At 42.8% G+C, this 24456-nt stretch overlaps 1 protein-coding gene across 14 annotated transcripts in view; it reads left to right on the top strand.

Annotated features, from left to right (window-relative positions):
* Positions 1-24456, top strand: part of LOC139346708 (microtubule-associated protein 4) — a 113449-nt gene that overhangs the window by 40221 nt on the left and 48772 nt on the right. For 7 of the 14 annotated variants that reach the window (XM_070985933.1, XM_070985930.1, XM_070985939.1 and 4 more), the window contains 4 exons: positions 8874-8987; positions 10205-10291; positions 14348-14533; positions 20651-22126. In XM_070985933.1, coding sequence (XP_070842034.1) covers positions 8874-8987; positions 10205-10291; positions 14348-14533; positions 20651-22126 — 1863 coding nt within the window. The remainder of the gene's footprint in view (positions 1-8873; positions 8988-10204; positions 10292-14347; positions 14534-20650; positions 22127-24456) is intronic. The other 7 variants (XM_070985936.1, XM_070985934.1, XM_070985941.1 and 4 more) reach the window with 5 other exon arrangements.

Genomic DNA, 24456 nt, shown 5'->3' with positions numbered 1-24456 from the left:
GATGATGTGTTCTCAGATCTGACGCTTTCACGCACACGCCCAAATGGTGCACCTCCTAATCCCATTAGGGAGAAAAGCAATCCACCTCGAGACATACTACTTGTGTCGTGTATTGTTTCAACATAAACGTATCTTTTAAAAGATCTACCTACATGTTACAAAACAAACAAATATATCCTTTTTCATGTTGTTGACTTGTTCACTCAAATCAGCTTGACCCCATTTCATTTTCTATCAATTAAAGTGACGTGCGCAGAGTTTCCAGTTGTAGCTGGTTTAAATGGACAGCAATATAATCCCTCTGTGCGTTTGTGCACCGTCGATGTACGTGCACTAAAAGGGGTGTGTTTTTGCCACTGACAGGCTCAGATTCCCATTCTAAGTGACTGACAAAATGATGTAAAGGATCCCTACAGAGACAACTTTGGTAAAGAGTTATACCCGTTTTGTCGTCTGGCCAAAGCCACCAGCCTCCATTCACAGAAAGAGTAAAACACACATTTAGTTGCTGCAGAAACAAAATAAAACTCACCAGACCTTCAGAGAAGGCATCAGAGAAGCAGTAGAAATGATGTGTAGAACCAGAATATATAATCAAATATTGATTTTCACAATCAAATGTATGACCTTTTGCACAATTTGAATAAAAATTCAAATTTTGAATGTTCATCGACAGCTCTAAATCCCATTAGAGTGGGCTGCGTGGCACACCATTACAATCAACATCTCACACTTCTGTAGTGGCAGTGCTGTGTGGAGTGTGTGTAATATCACTCAAACCCATTTTTCCACACACAGCTAACATGCTGTTATCCATGGTACAGTCTTTGTCTTATTGGATTTCACAGGGTTGTGAACTGGTTATCTGCTTGTGGACCTCGGTGTCACGGTGGGCTCTTAGAGGCTAAAGCCCATCTGAATTAGAATGTTAGTTACATTTTGTAAGTCCATATTCTATGAGTACAGGCATAGCTGTCTAAGACTTAGGCTGAATCCCATTTCATTGAAATGGTAACCACGTAACTGAAGCCTTGACTACTATTGATTTTTTTCGGGTTTTTTTTTTTACGAGGAAAATGACCACTACACATTGAAACAACGTTAAAATAGACAATAAAGTGGTTTTCGTATATTTTAAAACTTCATTCATGGAGAAAATACCGGTCTTGCAAGCCATTCTCCGTTTGGAGTGTGCCTCAGAAAAATCTCCGTTTGGAGGGGTACATAGCCCTACCACTTCCCCCTACCCCTCCGCCATAATGGGAATTGGGACACCACTACCCCTCCACGTGAACGCGCAAAACGGAGTGGTAGGGCCAAGGGGGAGGGCTAAGGGGTGAAATGGGATTCAGCCTAGGGGTAGAAAAGAGAAATGGGATTCACCCTTAGACCCTCTGCTCCAACAGCATTAGCTGAGGAAAATACTGGCTTTTGGGAAAAGAGCTCAGGTCTTGACGGTGCTACATATTGTTCGTTATGACCTGAGACAAGCAACCATACAGTGTACAGAGGTGGGAAAAGAGAATTTTCGTGGGAATATGCTCTATTCTGTGTAATAACATAAGGGAGGGCATTAATGCAACCAACATGAGCACAAAAATGAGTGCTCTTGTTACACATCTGTCTTTGGGAAAAAGTGTTGGGATTCGTTTTGTACCCTGGACCTATTGATAAAACATAAAAGACAGACATTTACATACAAGCATTTACGTCAAAAAATGTTGATATTTTGGAGCATTTATCCTTTTTTGCACATCTCAGTGTTTCAAACAAATTACAGATGAATATGTAAACCCCATTAATACTACTGTGTATGCACAGCCAACAACCACCAGGGAGATTCTGCCTCTATGAAGTGAGATTATTAGTCATGTGATGTTACAGCCCAACACAACCAACCACCAAATGTTTGTCCATATTGTGTGTATCTAGCCTGATAATCACACCAAACCATCATTTAGCCCTTTTCTAGTTGAGGAGGAATTTTATTTTGTTTTGCCGAAACCAACCAATAGCAAGTAACATATCCATCCCACCAATCTCATTTTGGCTGACTTGGAAATTGGGGTAGCATCTGCAGGGGTTCTTCAAAAGTTACTCTGTAAGTCAACGTATATCAAGCTGTACAGCTTCATCAATGTCAAACACACGTCACTGTCTTTGACTACCGGTAATTTTCATGGATGTATCCAGGTAGCTGGCTAGCTAGTCGGCTGCATGGCACAACACTGGACCAAATCAGAAATGTGGACAAAATGAATTTTGAAACCAGGCTAATGGATGTGTTTGCTTTTTATTTCTCAAGGATAGCAGCCAGACTGAGTGTCTGATTTTCTAGCTTTCTCTGCCTTCTGCAATGTTCACATCATTGCTCATACAGTGCTAAATATTACAGCATTAAAGTTGACTTTTGAAAGAACCAGGTTTATGCTGTGGGTTTTGTGACATTTTGTTGATGTTGGTTGTATCGCCTGTAAAATCCAGATGTGTTCCAGGAGCTGCGGGAGTTGTAAAAAAATTCTAAAAGTTACATGTTGGCTGGGTTGCTGGCTGGATTAAGTAAAACCAAAACTTTGATCTTCTATAAAAATTGGTCCGATCCCTCCATATGGAACCACCGGAGGAAGGCTTAATTCTCAGGTGGTTAGAAAGGCCGAGAGGAATGTCAGAATGCAAGGGGAAACTTCAAACTGTGGCGAGGCTTGTGCCATATGGCTGTTACTGGCTGGTTTCCCCAAGCTGCTGGAGTCCTTTAGCTCTTCTAATCTCCACTCCAGATCTATTTTACCCCCCGTCTCACCTCACTATGCCTCTTCTTCTACCTCCTCCTCTCACTCTCTCATTTCACTCTCAATTTTTACCGTGTTGTTAAAAAAATACTTTTAGCTCTTATATAATGTCTCATATAATGAGTATATGGTATTATTGGAAGGAATAACTATACCTCTACAAGGACATAGACCAGACTCAGGTTGAAAGAAAAGTGAATTATAGTCTAAAGCCTAGTACATTCAGACTCTTAAAAATATTGGAGAAGACAGGTAAAGGTGGACAGAAAGGAGAATACTGGTGATTCAACTTCAAAGTACATGATTAATAATCTGTCATGGCTGAATCAACAGGACACTCTGGATGTTCGTCCTCACTAGAGAAAAGCACTCTGTCCTGTCCTCTCAGTGAACCGTCATTGTGTGCCTGTGGTACTATGGCGGCCCTGACCCAGCCAGTTCATAGTGTCTATCTCAGCTCGAGGATCCGAGGCTGAGGCAGAGGAGCAGGGTGAGGCTGAGGTCAGTTGGAGGACAGCTGCAGGATTCCAGCCTATCCTGCTGGCTCATCCCAGATCAGACAGTTTTGGTAAAGCAAACCATAGGGCGCCATGCACAAATCTGGGATAGAAATACATTGAAAAACAGCCAGGTTTGGTATTAAGTATACATGGCAGTAAGCCGTTACGATAATCAAATGAAGTAATTTGCTTTGGAAATTTTTGACTGAGCCAGCGTGGTTCATCTGTCCCATTTAGAAGAGAGGACATTGGGGCAGAGGAGCACACTGAGTTCTGGTCATCTTAAAGACTGAGACTAGCCCACAGGCCATTTGAGAGACGATAAGAATGGAGACAAGGTAGGTGACGCAAGGCTACACCTCAGCTGAGCCAAACCTTTAAGGAACAATGCAACTACAGTTTGAGATAAGACAGTGTACAGCTTTTTTTTTTTTTTTTTACATTAAGTAGTGTGATACTACATTGCGTTAAATGCTCTGGAGTTTCACTTGTGTCTTGCAGACTTACTATAAATTCTCCAAATAATGGCCTGGTTGTCTCTGTAGCTGAGGTTAGTAAAGGTCACTGTTTGAATTGAAGTTCATTAAATAGCCCTATAAGGTAACAATAATCCTCCCTCTCCTTTGTGTTTTTCTACTTTCTCCCCATGCTTACTGTTACGACTTGTCTTTGTGTGTCTTGACCTGACAAGGCCATTGTCTTGTTTAAGGCCTGGCACATGGTCCCCCTGGCTGGCTGAACAGTGGAAGTTGCTCCTTTAGTACTGTGTCAGTGGTTAGCCTGTCATGTTGTTGTAGCAGCAGTTTTGAGAAGTTCACATCTGTGACTCTCACTTTTTATTCAATTCAGTTCAATTTTTTTGTTTGACCTTGGGAAAGGCCAAAATTAAAGCTGCAGGTACGCATTTTTAAAATAACAATAATGATAATAACCATAAGAATTACAATGATAATGATGACAACAGTAAATTAGCACAAACTCTACCTCTTCAGGATTTCAATCCTACTTACTTGTACAGCTCATCTTAAAAATGCTCCCACTGCTTTATGTAGCTACTCAGGATTCTGTAGATATTTGTTTAACATGCAGTGGTATTAGCATTCAGTCACCAGGTCAGAGTAAACACACCTGCTGCAGCTTTAAAATGCGTGAAAAGAACAGAAATTACATGAAATACTGCAATTAACACTTGCTTTCCCTGATTTGATGTCACTCAGAAGTGTGATGATATTTCTAGATTTTAAGTCCTCCAACTCCTACTGCTTTTTTCGTATCTGTTAGTTTGTTACAAACAAACAAAGCAAAGTATGTGTGTGTGTGGGGGGGGGGGGGGTGCACATGGTTTTTATTATTATAGGTATTGTAAAATGTAATGTATTTCATCTTAAAAATGGGTCAGAGATGCAACAAGGTGGGCACAATGAAGAATAAATGTGGGTCAGGGGATCGATGAAATATATATTTAGTGATCTGCTAAAAAATCATTTGAGTGCTGCAAAGAGGAAATTTCATGCTGATTACTTTGCTGCTTATATTTATTTTGGGCAGTTTGGAAAGCAGCTTGGTGCTCAACTATCAAATGAGACATCGCACACAGGAACTAAAAACAGTGCATAAGTTTGGTCCAGGCTGTAGCCAGCGTTAGACTTGTGTGTCTCAGTATCATAAGACCTCCAAACACCTTTGTTTGATGTTCACAATCTGACTACAAGGTGAACAAGAAGTGATGCTTCTGTCATTTTCTGCACCGTGGTGAGATTGTTACTGGAAGAGGGAGCGTTCTATAGCCTGAGTCATGTTTCAGATGGTGACAACGTCGTCATAAAGTCTGAATGACAACATTCCCTCACTCACCCCTGCACCACCTCCTCCACTGATCCTGAATCTGCTGCCTGTCCTCAGAAAAAGCCTCACAGGGATCCACTGCCATTTCAACAGTGTGTCCGTGTGTGAGACGTCAGTTCAATCTAAGCTAGATTTAGCCATTTTATTCTGTCAGGTCAGCCAAGTGTCCACCAAACATGGGGTCTGACTTTCTGGCTGTGTCTGTCTGGCATCATGTTGTGTCTGTGTGGCTCTCTCTCTGAACATTAGAGTGTACTCGGAGTGTATTTGTACTGTATGTGTCACTGTGCGCTTGCATGCTGGTGTATGTGGGTGCACGCACATCCAGCTAAAGCAGAGTGTGCATGTGTGTCCTCGGATGCCTCTTAGACAATAAAGTTCATCTGTCAGACTGATAGCTGCTCCAGTCTGGCTCGCCATACTTCAGCCTCATACTGAGGTCAGCACCCCCTCCAGCGGCAGCTCTTACATAATTTGGAATTTTTGCTCACACTAAACACAGGATCGGATATGTAACCTTTTGTGGCACTGAATACTACAGACCAAGGTTAACCCCTTGCCTCCTACTTTGATAATTGGGGTTAGTTGTGATGAGTCATGTTTTTACTTAATATTTCATAAAGACAGCCATGTTAAAAAAAAAAAAAAAAAAAAAACAGACAGAGGGAGCTGAAGCCATTCATAGGCTACTTTTCGTTAGCTTTGCTAACTGGGCACATGTTTCTTTTTCTGGATGATTGTGAAAATGTCCTCCCAAAGCTCAGTGGTGCCTCAGGAGCCCTGCAGTGATTAAGTTTTGTGGTGTGTAAGGAGACTGATGTTAAAGGTCAAATAGCCATGATGAATGATGACACTGTAATGAGCCTCCTGTCAGGCTCTGACTCACCTGCAGTACTTGGAACAATTTATGGAACACGTTCCAAAAAATAAACCCCAAAAAGCCCAACACACACAGACATATGCGTACACACACACACACACACACACACACACACACACACACACACACACACACACACACACACACACACACACACACACACACATTCCTCCCTCTTTCAAGCTGAGCAGTTCATTGCTGGTACATTAAACACAGTGCAGTGTGCAGAGAATAACTCTGCATGAGATTTTCCCTTGTGGACTGAACTGAGCCCCCAAAATTGCCTGAGCTTGAAGAATGCATGACGCACTGTAGTGCTTTACTTGTTCGCTTGTTTGTTTCACATACATAAGTGCAAAACACAAAGGTGAGTGTGTGGTAGAGCCGTGTAATGGTGTGTTATGAAAACTGCGGCCAAAAGATATACAAAAGGTAAAATACGAACATAAAAAAGCACTCTTTTGTCCAATCACTGAAGTGACTTTAAACACATTTTGTTGTGATTGAGAGTGCATGAGACATGGCGGGATAGATGAAAGTCAAAATATAAAGTCTATAAAGGTAATATAGACGTTGTTGAGACATCAAGCAAACTTGACTGAACTTACTGAAAAAACAAAGAAAGACCAAACCAAAACACTCATGGATCCACCACATATCTACATGTATGTATCCACATATGACGAAGCCATCCCATCTACAGAGAGGATGCTTCAGCCCACCGTGCAGCATTTTGGGGTATGTCAAATTTAAAAAAAAAAAAAAAAAAAAAAAAAGGTTGGGAAACACTGATCTTAACCACTTTCTTTGATGCAAAACCAAAAATGAGCACACCTGAAATTTTGGTAAAAACACAAGAAAGTAGGCACAGTACAGTAGGTTAAAGTTGAGCCAGGATGTGGGTCTGCTAACTGTGCTGGATGTTTACAATGGGCAGTCATGATTTCACCATTACCCAACATGTTAGCAAAACAAGCTAACCTAAGACTGTTTCAAACCTGTATTAGGATCTGACTGCCTGTCTTTCTGGCTCTGCAATTCCAGATCTCTGCAACTAAGTTTGCAAGAACAATGTTAGAAATACCAACGGACATGATGGACAAAAACTTCTGAAGTGATTCTTTTAAGCACCACCATAATAGGCATCTTCTTCAATTTTAGTTGTTCCAGCTCAGTCTGCTAATATGGTTGCTAGTTTTGCTCAAGAGGTGCTTTCTTTGAGTGATGGGTGCTTCTCAGACAGCTACCAGCTTTGAGGTTTTGTGTTTGTGTAACCTCCCTTCACCCAGTACAGAAGCACCCTCTGGCCACAGCTTTAATGAGACTGTGATAGACCGGAGTCAGCCCGAGTGGTTCAGTACGGGGCAAAAATGGAAATGGGTTTTCATTCCAGTACCCCTGACTGCCCTTTCAGAGCTACTTAGTCTGATTTCAGCACCTTGGACAGCGGCACAGCACAGCAGGGGAAGCATCCCCCTTGTTTCCTGCTACGTTTTTGCTTCACTGATTTAACTAAGAGCCGAAGATGCTCATTGAACACCCCACCCATGTAGGAAGTCTACACTGTGACCTTGCGCATCTCCTATTTCTTCCCCAAATTTGCCTTCACAAAGCAGAGAGACACCGAGACAGGCAGACACATTCAGAAGTGAGAGCATAAGTGCTGCTGCGCTGGTGTTTTTGAATCAATCGGTGACCCTGCCGGCGGAGTGTTTTCTGTGTTCTGTCGAGACAGACGATGCACACCCTACCATGGCCCCTGTGTGTGTCTGATATATGGAAGCATTTGTGACTTTGGGTGGCGTCCTGTCTGTTTGCCTCACTGTCAGCCTCTGTGAACGCTGCTGGGAAAGGGTCGCCATCGGTACCTCCCTCCTTCTCTCCTCTGCTCCTCCCCTTCCTCCATTACTCCTCTGTCTCACTTCCTTCCTCTTAATCCATTTTCCTTCCTTTCCTCTGTTCATCACTCCCTTATTTCTGTCTTTCCACCCCTGTCTTCTCCCTCATCCTGTAAATCCCCTCCTTCCCTTGCTGTAGTGTCCATGTAAACCTTCATCTTCTCTGAACCTCCACCTACCCTCCTCCTCTCGTACTTACATTTTTTACCTTCCACACACACAGCCGCATTAAATCAGCCAGTCGGGGTTCTGGCCTCTGTGGTCCAGTCAGGATTTCTTGTTGGAGACTGGGAGAAGAGTTGAAGGGTGACTGCAGGAGTAGGAAGGGAGGGAGCGGACTGTGGGACGCCGAGTAGTGCGAGGGGAGGTGCTAGCTGGCGGGGCCTGGGACCTGAACCAGACAGACAGTGAAACGTCACACCAAACCCAGACTCCCCGACTGTGATCGCATTCTTGTGTGTCTGTGTGTGTCTCTCTGTGTGGCGATTGTGTGTGTGTGTGTGTGTGTGTGTGTGTGTGTGTGTGTGTGTGTGTGTGTGTGTGTGTGTGTGTGTGTGTGTGTGTGTGTGCGTGACTGGGGGTTCACAGTGTTAGTAGCTCAGAGCCAGCTGAGGCTGCAGTGGAGACAGACAGAGACAGAGGCACTGAGCAGTACATGGCAAACACCACTGAATGTTGAGTTGTATGGCACTGGGATATCTGCTCTTGGGAGAACATTTGGCAGGTGAGAGTGCAGGTGCATGTGCGCGTGTTGCGACCATTTATGTGCGATAGAGTCCACTACATAGAAGTGTTTGTGTTTTGTTAATGTCTATGTGCGAGTAGTTTGGGAGGGTGTGTGGATTTGTGTCCAGCGGAGTCTGATGTCAGTAGCCTCGTGTCATTAATTTACACTTGCACAGTGGTGCGTCATCAGCGAGGAGGGGGAACTGATGTTCGATGATCCATGTTGTCACTGCAGGCTGTAAGCTGACCGCAGGGGGACAGAAACCAACGTTGCGCCCAGAGCCACAGGGAGAGGTGTGGCCACGCTCACTTGACCAGCAGCAGGCCTCGGCTACAGACTTCTTAGCAGGTACGAAGGTGGAGAGCGTCGGTCCAGAGTGACACTTCCATGTGAAATGAAATGAATTAGAAATGTCTGCTATCCGCTGTCGCCTCCATGATGGTGCAGCAGTAGAATTTTTGTTGTTGCTCATTATGTTTTGGTGTCTTAAAAGGCCATTTTAATTTGAAATATAAACAAGGGAGGGTATGTTGAATATTTTTAGTCATTAATTAAGTTCATAGTTGGACTGACTGCATCTTTAAGACAGCTGCACTTTATCTATTGCTATTTTCTATGGTTGGGAATGGATGGAATGCAGGTTAGAAAGTTCACGCTTCCCGGGAGCTAGCACAGACTTCAGATTAAAATGAACTTCGCGGTCATAGTTCACAATTTTGACTTCACAGTCCCAAACATGAACTTATTCATGTTCATTTGTTCCTTTTTTTTTCTTTTAATCAGCCACAGAGGCTGCAGATCTACGGTGCAGTCTAGTGAGCTACATGTCTGTCTAATTGCTGGTGGATCCTTTGTAATATAGTTGTAAGCTTGAGTGGAGGAACATATTGTTGCCAATGTGGCTGATGTTCTCACTTGTTTTTTGAGACCCGATGGGCTCAATTTACATAAAGGGTGAGATTTTTTACAGATTTGTGCATAAAACTCCTTCAGCTATTCTGCATCTAAATTGCCAGGTGCTGTAAAACAAAGGGTGTTGTCAGGTTCAATAGTTGCAAAGGTATAGTATACAGCCAATCAAATTTGAATCAGTTTGAGAGCAACATTATTAGTCTCAAGGGTCTCTAGATCAACAAAATGACACGTGAGGAAGTTGTCTATGATTGTCAGTAGCTAGATACAAGATACAATATTTTCTGATTTGTGTTTTTTTTAAACCAATGATGTGCACTTATATAGAATTCTTTGTGGGGTCAAACAGCTTTTCTCCTTGGTGCAGCGCTCTACTCACAACAATATTGTACTCGTCTTGTAGAAAAGTTTGATTTCAAAGCCTTTTCTCTTTTGTTTCCTTGCTCCTTGTTGTCTACCTCCGCCTTGCCCACTTTAAATTATTGATGCCCAACCACCACCTATTCCATCTTCTCCTCCCCTTCTTTTCCTCCTTTGACTGCCTCATCCATCCTGGCCTCTTTTTCATTCCTCTCCCTCAACTACTTGTTCCTTCCCACATTTTGTCTTCTTCTTTTCTCCCTCTCTGTTGTTCTTCCCCTCCCTCTTGCCAGCGTCCATGGCAGATTATTCAGACCCTCTGGGCTCTCAGACCAGCCCCGCTCAAATGATGGATACTGGCCGGATGGGAGCCTTTTCAGGTATACTCCTAACGTTGTCTTCCAACATGCCACACAGCAACGCTGCATTAGCACTGATGCTGCTACCTTGCTATGATAATAGCACCAGCACAAATAATACTATATTATAATATTTGGCTTCTCCACCTCCAAAAAAATGTATGGTTCGAGTAGTGCTGTCAATCGATTCAAATATTTAATCGCGGTTAATCTCATGAATGTCATAGTTAACTTGCGATTAATCGCAAATTACTCGCACATTTTTATCTGTTCTAAATGTCCCATTAATTATTATTTTAATACTCTTATCAACATGGAAAAGTGGATGGGCTTGCTTTGTGCAAACGTTTTTTTTATTGAAAACAACAATGTGTAGTGTTATATTTCACATTAACATTCTCACTTTGAGCAGTCATTCACATTTGAATGAATCAAATCTCACACAATTTAACACTGTCAATAAACAGATGACAAAAAAATAAATACTTGGTTACAAAAAAGCCCCTTCAACAACCCTTTCTAAGGGATCAAAACAGGCTGATACAAGATAAAGTTACAAAGTGCACATCATTGTAAACTAGGACTCAGGCTATAGTGCAGTTAAACCATGGCTGAAACTTTCCTTTCTAAGTTTCCTCTGAACATACAAGCAGTCAGACTATGATGCTCTTCTGTTTATTCACCAGAGGCTGATCAACGCAGCCTCTTATTTCTCTCCAGAGAGAATGAACATTACTTGGCTATGGCTGCAATAAGCTTGTTCTTAGTTGCAGTATCCATATGCCTCTGTCATCCATTGTCGCCTGGTTTTGACAAGGAGGCGGTGGAGAATTCGCATTAGCCGTGTGTTTGGCCATCAAGTGGTATTTCAGACTGGATGTGCTGCGGTGATAATTTAGTTCACACCGACAACACACACAAATAACTTTGGTCTTGTCAGTCGACCCATCTGGGAACTTTTTGAAACTAAACTTTCCATCCAGAATCTTGTTCGCACTTGACATCCACACAAACCGGTAGCCACTCTTTGACAGCTAGCGAGCAGACAAGACCAAACACGTGCGTGGGGCTTGCCTATTGTTTTGTTTCCGGTTTACAATCAGATCCTGTAGTTTTTGTAACGTTACTAGCAGTGGCCACAGTGTATAAAAAACTACAAGTTCACTAGGTCACAAAGAGCAGTAATCGCGCGCTAAAAAAAAATTACGCCGTTAAAATTGATTTGCGTTAACGCGTTAATAATGCAATATTTTTGACAGCACTAGTTTCGAGCTGTTCTTTGTCACCACTGAAACTATATGAGAGCATTAGCCTTCAAAGCTAACTAGCTAGCTTGCAGCAGCACCACCGCTTAGTTTGGCTTAAAGTGCTGAGTGGTCGTTGCACATCTTTTAACTGAGCTGGCAGTACAATGCTTTCTTCACCATGATGGACCATTAGAGAAACAGATAAAGAGACAGGTCATCATGGTGCTTTCTGTCCAAACACCCGTTGCCCATCTTAGGCCTTTATTTACACACTGACCTGTTGAACTGCAGCTTGCTTTCTTTCTTTCTTTCTTTCTTTCTTTCTTTCTTTCTTTCTTTCTTTCTTTCTTTCTTTCTTTCTTTCTTTCTTTCTTCCTTTCTTTCTTTCTTTCTTTCTTTCTTTCTTTCTTTCTTTCTTTCTTTCTAATCTTGGACATAATCAAGGTCAATCTACTGAAGAGAGTTCCAGAAGAGAGTTGTTGTTTCACACTGATGTATATGCTGAAGTATGATAGAACACAAGGAACTAGAGCCATGTTTACATGATTCTGTTTTAGTTTTATTCTTTTGATGAAGATATTAATTAGTTTTAGGTACATTACAGTCCTGACTTTCCTTAGAAACTATGGTTGTCAGTCTCAAGCTGAATATAAGCAGCCTCTCACTGTTCTTCCGGCTTATTTGATTTTATTGCTCTACTTGTAAACTCAAATACTGTCTGACAGTCTACATTAATCCTGCACTCGTTCCTGCTGACAGCATAGAAGCTGAACAGAAATGCCCATCGTAAAGCAACATGAATCCATCACACCATTAGCCTGCTTCCACTTCCACAGCTCTCGATACTGCTCACATTTATGTCATAAATCCAGTGCTGCTGGTCTGTATTTGTGGTTTGCTTCAGTTGCTTTGCTGCCATATTTGCGCTGTGTAATTTTCAGTTGCATTGTACATGATATTAGTCCATAACTTGAGTCTTTTTTCATCACAAGAACAAGTTGCTGGCTCACATCACCGACAGTGATGTCCATAAAATTGAAATGCAAAATGCTGCTTTTAGTGTAACAGGCCGAGTGAATGTGTTTTTTATGATTTTGTAAATGATGTGTTCAGAAAAGGGGGTTGACATTTTAAAAATACAGTTTTACAGACTCAAATTAACCTTCAATCACTGGGGATCATTACAGCAAACAGCGATAGTTCAGTACCCAAATCTCTTTCCTCTCTCATTAAAACCGTCACTTCAGTCCAACGACTGGCCCTGAGTCTGTGGTCAGAATATTTACTCTGATAAATGGCTTGTGGTGAGGCAGAGCTTGTTAACTGCATGCAGAGTTGTAGCTGTCAGCGGCTCGGTATCTGCTGGTATTCCACAGAGTGACACACACACACACACACACACACACACACACACACACACACACACACACAGTATGAGCTATGGGGCTGAGTTATGCCTTTCACCAATGCCAACCTCTGCATACCCAGATTTCACTGTTGCCTTAATGAGACCTGTCGTCTCTGGGCCACAGAATTACTGCTCCAGGCTTGAACCCACACACACATACTCTTTTGCTCTTGCTCACTCACTCACTCACGTACACACACACACACATACACACACACACACACACACACACACACACACACACACACACACACACACACACACATTCTTATAAAAATACACATACAGTTGACACTTGCATCCATGAATGCCCACAGAATTACTCTCTAACCCAATTTGCACCAATTAAGCTAACGCACCAAGCCCTCACACACATGCAAAATCTCACTCATTTGTGTACTTACACAACACACAGTCGGTTTCCAAAGAACAAGGTGGGCAAGGATATTTTCTTTTTTTTTTGGTTTATTCATCACAACGTGGACAAATCAAACAAAGCAAGGACAGAGCAGGAGAGAAAGAAGAGGGAACAAAAGGAAATCTGAATATAAAGCAAAGAGGGCGAGGTAGGAAATGAAAAGACGCAGTCGAAGAATGACTCAGACACAACACAACACATACAGCCAGCTCCTGGGGATAAGCTGTGTGTGTGTGTGTGTGTGTGTGTGTGTGTGTGTGTGTGTGTGTGTGTGTGTGTGTGTGAGTCTGAACATGTTAAGTATATGTGAGAGAAATTGGCGGATCCTGGGTGAGATTATGAACGTTTGTGTGTGTGGGTAGGTGTGTGTGTACAATGTGTGTAAATACTAAATGGGCTGAATTAATATAGCTCTTTTCTAATCTACCAACCAGTCAAGGCACTTGACAACACACGCTATGTTCACCCATTCACACACACACTCACACACCACTGGCTCAGCCATCAGGAGCAGGTTGACGTTCAGTAAGGACACGTCGAGCTGGAGCAGCCAGGCATCAAACCATCAACCTCCTCTGTTTCTCCTTTGTATTGGTCCCTCTTCTTCTTGCTCTGCCCTTGCTTTGTTAATTTACAGTAATGTACTTGGATTTGTCCATGTCGTAGTGAATAAACCAATGGAGCATATCCTTGAAAAAAGAAAATATTTTGTTTCTTTCAGGGAAGAGGGAAACACGATGGCAGGGAAAATGCCATTTAAGCTGAACACTATGCTGTTGCAGGCTACTAGGAACAAGATAGGTCATTTAGGGGTTGGGGAATGCTATTACATGATGTCACTGGGTTACCCTTTGTTAAATGGGAAGACAACTATGCATTAAAATAATAAAAAAAAAACGACTTCTTGCATTATTGTTGGTGTATATTTAATGACAGTAGCATCACTGCTAAGACAGTTCCCAGCACTGACCCTGTATAACTGTCTGTCTGTCTTGCATTGACAGGTTTCTCCCAGCCTGGTGGGATGGGGGCCAATGTGGAGTTGGGGGTTGCACCCCTCTCAGCAGAGAGGATAAGTGTAGCCGAACCTCAGCTCCCTACACCCCTGGCGGGGTCAGACGCGCCTAAAGTGCACTCCCCCATGCTGCCTGAACCCCAGGCTCCTCGCAGCCCCCTGGATCTGTCAGCAGGTAAGCCTTCAACAAGGCTGTGCTTGATAATCCAAATTTCTCAACATGTGATGAAGAGAGAGATTTAATCTTCTTCTCATCATAGCCTTTCTCAACTGGTCCAACCAAACTGATATACAATGTTTTTTAACATTTCTAATACACCTAAATATTATATCACAGGGTACAGACTACCAGAGTTAAACCCACTCTGAAGTAGTGATGTCACTACTGAAGACACAGCAGTGCTTGGTGCACTTTGGAATATGATGTCATGATTTGTAACTTTTTTTTTTTTTCCATTTGATTTCTGGAATAATTTATCAGTTTGTTTCACCAATCCTCCTGCAGACAGACCATAGTACCTCTTGGGCTTTCATTTGTCTCATGTTGCTTTAAAAACTCATGTACTCGTTAGTACTAATTGCTAGAATCATGTGGTAGCTGAAAAATACTGAAAATTGTTATCTTAACTACTGTAATTTGACCCATTTTAAGAGCATTGGTTGCACCTAACCGTTCTTGAATTATAAGGTGTTTGCATCATTTTGTTCACCCTGCATTCTCACAGCAGCAATAATACGATAACAATTTCTGTATAGTATAATATTTCATGTATGGTATGGCTGCCCCTGTGCTGCATTGGCCGATTTGTTCCACTGAGGGGTGCAGTATATACAGCAGCTGTCTGTATATGCACTTCTATAGCTTCCTCTTCACACACTCCAGCTCCAATGTGATTAGTCATCCAGCTCAAGGTCAATGCACATCTGATGTTGACATGTATAGGGTGCCATGGCTTCAAGTCATGTACTGTGTGTTCTGTCTATGTGCGTGTGTATGTGTGTGTGTTTATCCTACGGAGAGACACACAATGTCCACTGTCACTAGCCCCTCCCCCATTAGGCATTTCTCCAGTTCAGTGCACATCTGATCCTCGAGAGCATGGAGTTGTAGTTGTCACCATGCAGTGGCTTGTGTTAGCTAATACAGCCTCGCTAACATCCCATGTTGCCTGTGGAATGATGCACAAAGCATCACAACAGCTGAGCCCCCATGGTGTGCTGCTACACAGCAGGTGGCAGAAGCCCCTGTGCATCTGTACTAAATAAGAGCAGGGGCATAAACATCAGGCTGGTTATAGATTTATTTGATGAAAACACGGTCATTAGAGTTGCCCTGACACCAAATAACCATGAACTGTGCAAAGATGTGTAAAAGTACAGGGCTCAGTCCTCCTCTAAGATCCCAAAACCGAAGGTTTATGGGATGGAGGTGATGGATGTTGTCACCAGAGCCAGCAAGCACTTATGAGTGTAGATCATTGAATGAAATGACACAAAAGCAAAACTTAATCACATGGACCGGTACTCAGTTTCTGCTGTTTCTTCATGCCCTCTTAAGGCACAGCTCACACAGAAAACAATTTCATGATACACTGAAAATTTTTCAAAAAGGCGGCATGTCTCACTTAGTTGTTGTTGGCCCAAACAAATTAAAGATGGTCACTAATGAAGACTGACTAAAAAAAACATTGAAAAGGTGTCAAATTTCCTGAACTGAAAACGTCATGTCGTGTTCATCAATCTGCTGCTCTGAATTTATCTTTTCAACAGGAATATTATGCAGCTTTGTTTGATTTCTGTTAATAATTCCAGTACCTGAACTGAATACTGCTAATCTGCAAATACAGATCAACATCCTGAATTGAAACCAGAGCTCCTCTCACATTTCAAACATGCATAGCTCACAGCACAGAACTTTAATGACTTTGACAAAAAGTGTATTTAATGTGGGTGAGTCACATCATGGATGCTCAATGCACTTGGCCAGGATTTCTAGTACCAATCTAGCATACCTGATAGATGCATCACTGCTTTTAATATGAAACAGTTGCTCAAAAAATGTTGAGTTTCATGGATGTTAACACAAAATGAAAACAACAGGACACAAGTGGATGAAACGTGTTAGAGAAAAGAAACTCAGAGCAGCAGAGTGGTGAGTATGGCACGAGAAATTATTACTGTGGAAGAGCATATTATTCTGAGTTAACATAAACAAAATTACATGCAAACATGCGTTAAGTTTGCATTAGCTGGGGAGCAGGGGAAATTTGGAATCAATACCTGTATTTAATATAAGCTTGCTCCAAATAAAGGCCTGGTTCTCTTTGCCATCAAAATAAGAAGGGGGCTTGTGAATGTATGGTACTGTGAAGCCTTGAGGCAATGCAGCAAACAGTGTAGCCTCTGGAACTTGACACTCTTTGCACGAAGAGCAAAGTGCCTTTAACCATGTTGGTACAGTCGATCCTTGATCCTTGATCAGCTGACGCAACATGGACTGGAATCTAGTTTGTTTGATTCCTCCTCCTACTAAAATACTATCTAGAGCCCAAATACACAACGGCAATGTTTGAGTCATTGAAAGTGCTTCAGGTTAACTGTAACCAGCAGAGCCACAGCTCGACTCACAGCAACTGACTAAAAGTATTCATTCACAAACTTTTCAATCAATATGTGTCGGGCAGTGAAGGCGTGGAGAATGGAGACTCTTACTGCTTAATCCCCCACTGCCACCATAAAATTGATTGTAGGACTGTGTGCGTGTCTCAGTGTGTGTGTGTGTGTGTGTGTGTGTGTGTGTGTGTGTGTGTGTGTGTGTGTGTGTGTGTGTGTGTGTGTGTGTGTGTGTGTGTGTGTGTGTGCACAGCCACTCTGTAACACATGGTCACTCACCAGTGTGGCAGGCAACCACCAACCTCCCTTCCCATATAACAAGATGTAGGGGTGGAGATCTTTGAAAACCTGAAGGGACTCACTCATCAGTATGGATAACAGACAGAACAAGAGACCAGATTTATCAACATTCAATCATTCATGGCCTTTTACTTCAGTATGTTGCAGTCTTCTGAGCAGATAAATTCTTTGAACCCCTAAAAATTACATTGAGAATAGCTACAACAATCAGTTACATCTAACCAGAAGTTCAACCAACCAATGAGGCCACAGTGCAGACCAGTCTTTATTTGGACAAACTGGAATTATTCAGGAAAAACATGGGAAGTGAGCAACGGGAACACCTGTCCTTTAAAATTTTCCATTGCAAATATTTTAATTGGCAAGTACTTTTTGATAGATAAATAAATAGCTGAAGCTAAGTACATAGATTAACTACGAGTAAACCTGAGTCAATCAATTTTGGACAAATTTTGCAGAGCTGTTGATGATACCAACAACAATCCTTGCCGCCATGTGTGATCATATTTTGATTCAGAGTGGGGGGGCTCCTCACAGATGGGTTCGTTGTCAGTGTGTTTGTGGCATGGAGCTTGAGAGTGCAGCAAGGAGGGACACAGCAGATCAGTCCCCTGCACACTGCCCTGCAATCATATATCAATGTTAAATAGTAAAAAAAAAAACACACCAGAAAATCAGTATGTGGCAATTAATGCTGATACTGGGGTGCCCAATGTATGGGAAACAATCCATTACAAACAAAACAGAGATGTAAAAGCACCACTTTTGGTGAAAAACGCCTCATGGTACCTTTAAAGCCACTTTATTCTGAAAGTAAAAAATGTGATCTTTTACTGTTAATGCAATCCAGGTATCTAGATAATACTGTCATTCACAGAACAAAGAATAAGTGCAACAGCAGGACGAGCACGAGTTCCTTAATCCTCAACATTACGAATATCAAATGCTAAACAGGATTATAACCACTGTGCTCAAACTATGGATCTCCATTCATTTCTAATTATTAAATACTTTTGTCAGATATACGTCTGACTGTAGAATCTAGGAATCTGAAAATTGAAAGAATTGTGTTTCATCCTGCCATGACTGATGCTGTAAGTGGAGTCCGTAGCCCCTAAATTCCACTGGGTGCGTTCCATCCGCGACGCATCCGACACAGCTGATCCCTGCTATTCTCGACAGTGCGAGCAATTCCACCGGGCGCGCTCCGTCTCCTTGTCAGAGTCTCCGCTCTGCTCCACGGAGAATTGGCACAGAGTACATTTTTGACGGACGACTCGTCCAACTGCACAGAGCAGATCAAACCAGACAGGAAGGCAGACAGGAACAGTGAAGCAAATCTGGTAAATTTTCAAAATAAAGCACCCTGTGCAGACTCTGGATTGCACATCAAAAATAAACCCAATTAAAACAGAAACAAGCAAAATCTGATTAAGTCAACAAAATCAGGCAGGCAAACAAAAATGCACTGGGGTAAAGACAGTTGCCTGGAGGTGTAGAGGTTGGATCCTTGAGGGTCCTTGTGTCTCCCGGCACCCTGGTTCTCATGATGTTGCTGCAGGTCAGGGATATTTACAGTTCTCAGGTTATGAAGTTGCCCTGCAGCTATTTTATATTCAGTACTGTTCTCACCATTTGGTCTGTGTGTTTATATTAGGAAGAGCTGTTAATAGTTTATTGAATTTGTATCAGAAAAAGCAAACTGTTAACTAGTCAATTTATTTCTTTATTCTGAGCTATTCAATATTGAATTCAAATTGAATTTTTTTTTCTCTTTATTCAGGTTATTTAAGTATTAACTCCTAACTTAGATTTATTTGTGTGTAATAGCATTTGATTAAAGCATCATAGACAGATATTAGCAACACTGCTTGCTGCTCTTTTGTATTCTACGTATAATCGTATAATTGAACCCACCTGTGAACTAAAGAGTAACTGCTGTATGTGCATATACAGTGAGGTGGCTGTTCTGTTCCGGCCTCATGAGGTTGCACAACATTTCAGTCGTTCTGATCCATTTGCCTGAAGTCTTTTTCTGCCTCCCCCAATTACTGAAGTATAGAGAGCAGAGCTCTGTCATGGGTTTGTTAATATGACACATGGCTCTCCAGAGAACAGCTATACTGTATGGGGCCTTACAGCTGCTCCACTTAAGCTCTTCTTCTGTATGTGTGCACCTACTGTATAACTGAAAACTGGAAAAAAAGTGGGCCAAAGTCGAAGAACACTGCTGTCTCAGAAGACAGTGTCCCCTTTAGTCTTGCTACCTCTCATCTACCTGAGCTTTATTATACAGTATTCCCAGACCAGGCTGCTTTAGTTACAGAACGGCTGCCTGTAATTGACCTCCTTTCTAAGGAACCATTACGCAGTCTTTGTGTGTTTGTGTGTATCTCTGTGTCCTTGTATTTGTACATGTGGAACACTGTATATGCACTGTGTGACCTCATTTGTGTCTGCACATAAATGCACTCACACACACTCACACAAACACACACACACACACACTCACACACACACACACACACCTGACCCTCGCTTTCTGTTTTGAATTCAAACGGAGCTCTTTTGCTGCACAGTAGCTGCAGCGTGTGTGCAGTTCTGCACTAGGCCCCAAGGCTGCTGTTACTCAGCCACCCAAAGTACCACTGTATCATTTAATTCAATAGTTTCAAGTTTCAAGTTTATTCATACGTAGCCAAAATGAGAAACATATACAATTTAGACCAATTAGACATCCGCAGTGGTCCTTTGGCATGTTTGAATGGGTCCCCCAAAGTGAGCTGTTGAGAGCTCCAGCATGTTCGTGTGTGTGTGTGTGTGTGTGTGTGTGTGTGTGTGTGTACGTGTTTGATTCTCCCCCTAAGTACTTGCTCATTTAATCTGCATTGAGACAGGAGGAATTTGAAGTATTGAAATCCAGCTTGTGGTGGATTTTTATTTGGTTATATTTTGAGATCAACAAAACACACACATCTGCTTGTATGACTAAAGACTGGCAGATTGATGAGAGAGAAAAAGCACTCGTACAGTTCACATCCACAAAGGGTGTTGTGATTAAGGCTCGGCTTTCTGGAACAACATGCACCCCTTTTGGCTTTGGATTGAATTCCCCAGATGCTTCTATGCTCTGCCTGATCCATTTTGTCATGTCAGTCCTCTCACCATCTCAGTGAATAAAAATAGCTATAATAGTTTCTATAATTTATTTTATATATTTTAAACTTATGTTATTATTATTTTGTGTTTGGTGTTATTATCTTCTTTGTTATATTTTTTAAGACTAAGAATTTTTGCCTCTTAGTGATAAGGGAATCAATTCATATACACATATCCATCTCCCCGAACTTTAAACTCTCCCCTCTTCACCCACAACAAGGTGCCTTAGGCGACTGCTGGCAAGACCAGGCTGGCTGCCTACCGACAGACCTCCCTTTCACCCCCAGTGTCTCCAAGTTGATCAGTCATCATGCCAGCCATGACGTAATCAGCCCTGACGACGCACCTGAAAGTTGGCCTAGCCAAGAGAGCACCGCCTGTGCTGGAGGTGACGAAAGGGATGGAGATGGGTCAGACCGAAAGCAGAAGAAGAAGAAGAAAAGGCGACAGAAAGAGGAGGGATCTTATGAACACATCGACAGCAGGGGTCCCCTTGAGGTGCAAGCACAGGGAGAAAACACTCCCTCAACAGAGGAGTTTTACCACAGGATTGGCCCAAGGCGGGATAGAGGAGAGGGTGGCTGGGAGGACCAGCTTGGGAAGAGTGGAGGCAGAGGGAAGAGGAGTAAGAGCAGGAAGAAGCTTCCAGAGGAGTGGGGAGTGATGCCAGAACCCTTTGTCCCTGCGTCTGCAGCGACCTCTCAAATCACAGAGGAGGTAATGATGGATGTTGGGAGTTCTGTGCAGGCAAACCTGGAAGCCTCATTTGTGGACATGGACACCAGCCAGAGCCCCTGGAAAAAGGAGATCTACCCAGAAGAAGGCCTGGTTCCTTCCCCCTTGTCCCAGGACCTTCTCTCTCCAGTGGTTACTTCCATCAACCCACTGGTCCTGAACAGCGAGCTGAATGCCACAGCTACTCCGTTCACCATGCCCTCCACCACTGACAGTGCAACACGTGGCTCCCTCCCCATGGCTTCTCGCCCTGATGATCCATTTGACCTCCTGATAGATACCGAAAATGCCAGCTTAGGTAACAGCAGCCAGACCTTTTCACCACCTTTCTCTCCAGAAAATGAAGCATCGCATGGTGACATGGTCGACAGCGGGATGTTTGACATCACCAGTTCCCTCCAGGAGTCTCTTGTGCAAGGCATGCCTGAGGGAGACACCTCAGCTTTCAGCCCCGCCTCCCATCCAAGCCCAGGCCTTTCCCCAAAAGGTGAGGTGTTAGCCTCAGCCCCACCTCTCTCACCCTCAGATGCTTCATGGCTCCTGAACGACTCCAACATGACCAGCAACAGGGAGCTATTTGACTTCAGTGACATGAGCACCTCAGGTCATCCTTTACCCTTAGGGCTGTCCTTTGACACCCCTAGCCCTGCCCCTCTCCGCTCCCCCAAAACCACAGCCCAGGAATTCCAACCCAAAGAGCATAAAGATGCCAAATCACCCCAGAAACAATCCAAGAAGTCTCGTTCTTCATCATCCTCCTCCTCTGTAAAGAGTCCCACCTCCCCAGGAGAAAAGAAGTTCCCTCCGCAAGAATCCCCAGTCATCAGCCCCTCTTCCTCTCCATCAGTCACCCCTCTTGCAGGATCTGGTCTTAATCCTTCAGCTAAGCCCTTCTTTCCAAGCTTTGCTGATTCCCTGGAAGAACCAGCTGTGGCCCCTCCAGTTAACCCCATCATTGAAGGTTGGTTGCAGTCAGCCATGGACAAAAAAGCTAAATATAGAGTAGCTAAAACATAATCAATGGTTTGTTGGCATGCATGATGTTGTCATCCAGCTTGAGTTGTTCAGATATTTGAACCTGATTTCAAATAGCCTTTTGGGTAGGATTTAGTGCTTGAGTGTCTTCTGCTCATCATGGGTTAGATGGTTAATTAGACCCTTTCGTATTACCCCTTGCATGGACACATTTTTTGGCTTGTCCAGTTTGGACCGTTTGTGAGTGACTAATGCATGGGCTCAAGTGTTGACCAACTGAGGCTGTGGATTGGCTTGACTTTAGTCTGTGAGTATCTTAACTCCTGATGATGCACCGCTGGGATGTTCTCATAATTAACAACGTTGCTGTTGACAGGTGTGCTGCTACTAACCAATCACAGAGTCTCTCTCCTTTGTGACACCACTAGGCATCTTCACCAAATCAAAACCAATCATGTTTTTAATCTTCTGTCCAAGTGTATGTGTTAACACTGTAATTATGCTCTGTTTCTGTTGCACCCAGGGCTGAGGTGTCACTTCATCTTCTCTCTCCTGAATCCAATTAACTCTTTTTTCCTCACTAGCTGTCTCTTTCTTTCCAATTTCTTCCAGAAAATAATATTGTAGGAAAAGGCTTTGTTGGTGTAATGTTAACTACCCTCTGTTGTTATACGTCAACAGTTCACATCCTGGTGTGTCTCCTGAGAATATGACTGTTAAGAAATATCAAATGGTAATTGTTGTTTTTGTTGATTTTACTTTCCATGTTCTGTGATGATTGCTGCCTGGGTGAAATCTCCACCATAGGTGAGTCCTATTTTGATTCCTCTTGTGGCTGTGTCGTGTTTTTTCATGCATTTTTTTTTGAGACTTGTCACTGGAATGATTTCAGAATGATTGACAGACGATGCAGACAGTTGAGTGCAAAATTCAGCAATAAGGCTGCTGGTGCTTTAAACAGAAATGAGGTGCTGACAGGGTAGATACACTAAAAGCAAGAGCTTTCTTCCCATTCTTGGCATAAACATATTGACTCTAGGCATCACATTCTAATAATGGTCCTTTCCTCTCCTGTTTAGCAGTTTTATCGTTTAGATATCAAGGCACAGCAAAAGAGGGCCTTTTTGGTAACATTAGGATGGCATCTCTACTATTTGAGATGATATTGTTGTTTTGGCTTTGCAGGGTGTAACCTGCAATGTGCAAAAGAGCAGGCTGCTCTTTTGCTGCTTCTGCTGTGACACTTGTGTTTCTAACACTTATTGTGAGCTTTGGGTAATGAAATTGCTGTTGCAAGTGACCAAAAATAGTTTCCTTTGCAGGGTGACTGGGCTCACCCTTAGAGGAAGGATTAGGAGCCCAGACATCCAGAAGGAGCTTGGGAAAGAATTTGCATTAAAAAGGAGCTGGTTAAGTTGTTTTGTGGCATTTGACAAGGATGCCTCCTAAATATCCTCCTCAGAGTTTTACATGTCATGTCCATTTGGGGGGAGACTCGGGGGCGAATTCAGACTGAGGTGAATTAAATATCGCACCTGGCCAGGGGCTGCCCTGGGATTGCCCAGGAGCAGCTGGAAAGCTTCCTGGATAGAAGTCTATGTTGATGTCTTGGCTACCTCGCTTAGCTACCGTGCCTGTGGTAGCTCCCTTGGTTATTTGGACTACCATGCTGCCACCGTAACTGGAGGTTGTTAAGTAGGAACCATCCTGTGTCCAGCAGTCGAAGGAGTAGGTGCCATTTAAGTATTTTTATAAAGTGATTTTTTTTTTGTTTTTTTTAAACATGCCATTAGACAGTTTTTAAGTATGCCTTAATACATTTGTGGAGGGCGGCAGAAGATGAAAGCAGTTGCTTCCTCTTTAATGGAGAATACTTTTGTAGCAGTGTGACTCAGTAGGAAGATGTTTCGGCAGCCTGGGACATAAGAATGTTTACACCAGCCAGAGGTGGAGGCCAAAAATAGTACAGGTTGACACTTTTGTGTGTGACTGGGTGTGTGGCTATCACCTGTATGCGTGTCGTCTATGTATGCATCCATGTGGCTATTGTGAGTGCATTTTGGCAATTGTGTGTGTGTGTATGCTTCCAAGTGTTTTTCATGCTGCTGCGCCGGCGACAGCCATGGCCGGAGGTATTATGTCAAGTTGTCTCCACATCTGTCCATCCCATTCTTGTGAATGTGATATCTGAAGAAGACCTGGAGGGAATGTCTTCAGATTTGGCACAAACATTCGCTTGGACTCAAGGGTGAACTGATTAGAATTGGTGGTTAAAGGTCACTGTGATCACATAAAACCACACAAAAAATGATGAAG

This window comes from Chaetodon trifascialis, chromosome 18, assembly GCF_039877785.1.
Source record: "Chaetodon trifascialis isolate fChaTrf1 chromosome 18, fChaTrf1.hap1, whole genome shotgun sequence".
NCBI classification, from domain to species: Eukaryota; Metazoa; Chordata; class Actinopteri; order Chaetodontiformes; family Chaetodontidae; genus Chaetodon; species Chaetodon trifascialis.
Note: the sequence above shows the minus strand (reverse complement) of the source record. Positions and strands in the feature narration are given on the sequence as shown.